The 3,863-nt window shown below is 41.3% G+C and overlaps 1 protein-coding gene across 1 annotated transcript; it reads right to left on the reverse strand.

Annotated features, from left to right (window-relative positions):
• Positions 1-1,615: 1,615 nt before the first annotated feature.
• LOC134572504 (heat shock cognate 71 kDa protein-like) lies at positions 1,616-3,863 on the reverse strand. Its single transcript, XM_063431507.1, has one exon. It carries the CDS (start codon positions 3,790-3,792, stop codon positions 1,852-1,854), a length of 1,941 nt encoding a protein of 646 aa, XP_063287577.1. The 5' UTR covers positions 3,793-3,863; the 3' UTR covers positions 1,616-1,851.

Raw genomic sequence — 3,863 nt, forward strand, 5'->3', positions numbered from 1 at the left:
GAATATTCACTAAATGCCAAACATTGTTATACAGGGGAATATTCACTAAATGCCAAACATTGTTATATAGGGGAATATTCACTAAATACCAAACATTGTTATACAGGGGAATATTCACTAAATGCCAAACATTGTTATACAGGGGAATATTCACTAAATACCAAACATTGTTATACAGGGGAATATTCACTAAATGCCAAACATTGTTATACAGGGGAATATTCACTAAATGCCAAACATTGTTATACAGGGGAATATTCACTAAATACCAAACATTGTTATACAGGGGAATATTCACTAAATGCCAAACATTGTTATACAGGGGAAATTCACTAAATGCCAAACATTGTTATACAGGGGAATATTCACTAAATACCAAACATTGTTATATAGGGGAATATTCACTAAATACCAAACATTGTTATACAGGGCACTATTCACTAAATGCCAAACATTGTTACATAGGGGAATATTCACTAAATACCAAACATTGTTATATAGGGGAATATTCACTAAATACCAAACATTGTTATATAGGGGAATATTCACTAAATGCCAAACATTGTTATATAGGGGAATATTCACTAAATGCCAAACAATGTTACATAGGGGAATATTCACTAAATGCCAAACATTGTTATATAGGGGAATATTCACTAAATGCCACACATTGTTATACAGGGGAATATTCACTAAATGCCAAACATTGTTATACAGGGGAATATTCACTAAATGCCAAACATTGTTATATAGGGGAATATTCACTAAATACCAAACATTGTTATACAGGGGAATATTCACTAAATGCCAAACATTGTTATATAGCGGAATATTCACTAAATGCCAAACATTGTTATACAGCTGAATATATAGTCGAATATTCACTAAATGCCAAACATTGTTATACATGGGAATATATAGAGGAATATTCACTAAATACCAAACATTGTTATACAATTGTTATACAATGGCTGGTTTAAGCCAATCAGAGTGCCCTTTGTCATTTTACACAGCGTGGGAAAATTCCAAAGAACTTTCCCACGCTGTGTAAAATGACACAAAGCACTCTGATTGGGTGGCTTGAAATCCATCCAATCACAGTGCTCTGTGTAATTTTACACAGCGTGGGAAAATTCCACAGAACTTTCCCACGCTGTGTAAAATGACACAGAACACTGTGATTGGATGGTTTTCAAGCCATCCAATCACAGTGCTCTGTGTCATTTTACACAGCGTGGGAAAATTCCAAAGAACTTTCCCACGCTGTGTAAAATGACACAGAGCACTGTGATTGGATGGTTTTCAAGCCATCCAATCACAGTGCTCTGTGTCATTTTACACAGCGTGGGAAAATTCCAAAGAACTTTCCCACGCTGTGTAAAATGACAAAGAGCACTCTGATTGGCTTAAACCCACCAATCAGAGTGTTCTTAGCCTAATTGCAGGGCGGGGCAAGGCTTTATAAGCCTTGCCCCGCCCTGCGTAGCTCAGTCTGCGCGGAGCCCTCCATGGGTGAAGACGGATTTTTTTTTGCGCTCGTTTTTTTTCATTTTCGTCAGGTTTTTTTTTGCGCTCAGGTTTTTTATTTTATTTTAAGTTCGTCGGGTATGATGGCTTTTTTTTTTTTTTTTGCCAATTAAGGAGGATTTTATTCGTCTGGACCCATAGGTTTACAGTACAGTGAGTAAGTGCAATGGTGTTCTTTTCTCCTGCATTATGGAGTGACTTCAAGTATTAATGCCCCTGAAAATAACTTTACAGCAGCTTATGGGAATTAATTCTGAACAGCCAATACAAAGTGTCCGAGGAATAGAGACGAGAAAACCCAAGGAATATTGTCACATTTTAGGATTAGTCGACCTCTTCAATAGTGGGTCCAGATGATCCACCGGTGTGTTCACCAGCACCTGGGAAGCCTCCTGGCATACCACCAGGCATTCCTCCAGGCATGCCACCTGCACCCTGGTACAGTTTGGTGATAATAGGGTTGCAAACCTTCTCCAGTTCCTTCTGCTGGTGTTCAAACTCTTCCTTTTCAGCAGTCTGATTCTTGTCTAGCCAGGAGATTATCTCATTGCATTTATCCATGATCTTCTGTTTGTCCTCGTCACTGATCTTTCCTTTAAGCTTCTCGTCTTCCACAGTTGCTTTCATATTGAAAGCATAGGACTCCAAGGAGTTCTTAGAAGAAACTTTGTCTCTCTGCTTCTCATCTTCAGCCTTGTATTTCTCAGCTTCTTGGACCATACGTTCAATGTCCTCCTTGCTTAGACGACCCTTGTCATTTGTAATCGTGATCTTGTTTTCTTTGCCTGTGCTCTTGTCCACAGCAGATACATTGAGAATGCCATTCGCGTCAATATCAAATGTTACTTCAATTTGAGGAACGCCTCTGGGAGCTGGAGGGATGCCAGTTAACTCGAATTTACCCAACAGATTGTTATCCTTGATCATGGCCCTCTCACCTTCATACACCTGAATCAGCACACCAGGCTGGTTGTCAGAGTATGTGGTGAAGGTCTGTGTCTGCTTTGTGGGGATTGTTGTATTACGCTTGATAAGGACGGTCATTACACCACCGGCAGTCTCAATACCCAGTGACAGAGGGGTAACGTCAAGCAAGAGAAGATCCTGGACATTTTCTGACTTGTCACCAGACAAGATGGCAGCCTGTACAGCTGCACCATAGGCAACAGCTTCATCAGGGTTTATGCTCTTGTTTAGTTCCTTTCCATTGAAGAAGTCCTGAAGCAGCTTCTGAATTTTAGGAATACGAGTGGACCCACCAACCAGAACAATATCATGAATTTGTGATTTGTCAAGTTTGGCATCACGGAGTGACTTCTCAACTGGATCCAAGGTTCCTCTGAACAGATCTGCATTAAGTTCTTCAAAACGAGCTCTTGTAATGGAGGTGTAGAAGTCAATTCCTTCATAGAGGGAATCAATTTCAATGCTAGCCTGAGTGCTTGATGACAGGGTACGCTTTGCACGTTCACAGGCAGTGCGGAGACGGCGAACAGCTCTCTTGTTTTCAATGATGTCCTTCTTGTGTTTCCTTTTGAATTCTGCGACAAAGTGATTCACCATGCGGTTATCGAAATCTTCTCCACCCAAGTGAGTGTCACCAGCTGTTGACTTTACTTCAAAGATACCATCTTCAATGGTCAGGATGGAGACATCAAAAGTTCCACCTCCAAGATAAAGCACATTTCTCTCTGCTCCAACCTTCTTATCCAAGCCATAAGCAATAGCTGCAGCAGTTGGCTCGTTAATTATACGCAACACATTGAGACCAGAGATTGTGCCTGCATCCTTTGTAGCTTGACGCTGAGAGTCATTGAAGTAAGCTGGTACAGTGATTACTGCATTGCACACGGTCTTGCCCAAGTAAGCCTCAGCAATTTCCTTCATCTTCACCAAGACCATGGAAGAGATCTCCTCTGGATAGAAAGATTTTGATTCACCTTTGTATTCCACCTCGACCTTTGGTCTGCCTCCATCACTTATAACATTGAAGGGCCAGTGCTTCATGTCAGACTGCACAACTGTATCCTCGAATCTGCGGCCAATCAAACGCTTGGCATCAAAAACGGTGTTTGTTGGGTTCATTGCAACCTGATTTTTAGCAGCATCTCCAATGAGCCTTTCGGTGTCTGTGAAGGCCACATAACTTGGTGTTGTCCTGTTACCTTGGTCATTGGCAATGATTTCTACTTTGCCATGTTGGAAGACTCCCACACAAGAGTAGGTGGTGCCAAGATCAATACCAACTGCTGGTCCCTTAGACATGGTTTCTCGTGTGCTGGGCGGTTTGTGGGATTACTGAGCTGCTCGCCGTCTCCGAGCTCTTGTCGCTGGAA

The sequence above is a fragment of the Pelobates fuscus genome, chromosome 1, assembly GCF_036172605.1.
Source record: "Pelobates fuscus isolate aPelFus1 chromosome 1, aPelFus1.pri, whole genome shotgun sequence".
Lineage (NCBI taxonomy): Eukaryota > Metazoa > Chordata > Amphibia > Anura > Pelobatidae > Pelobates > Pelobates fuscus.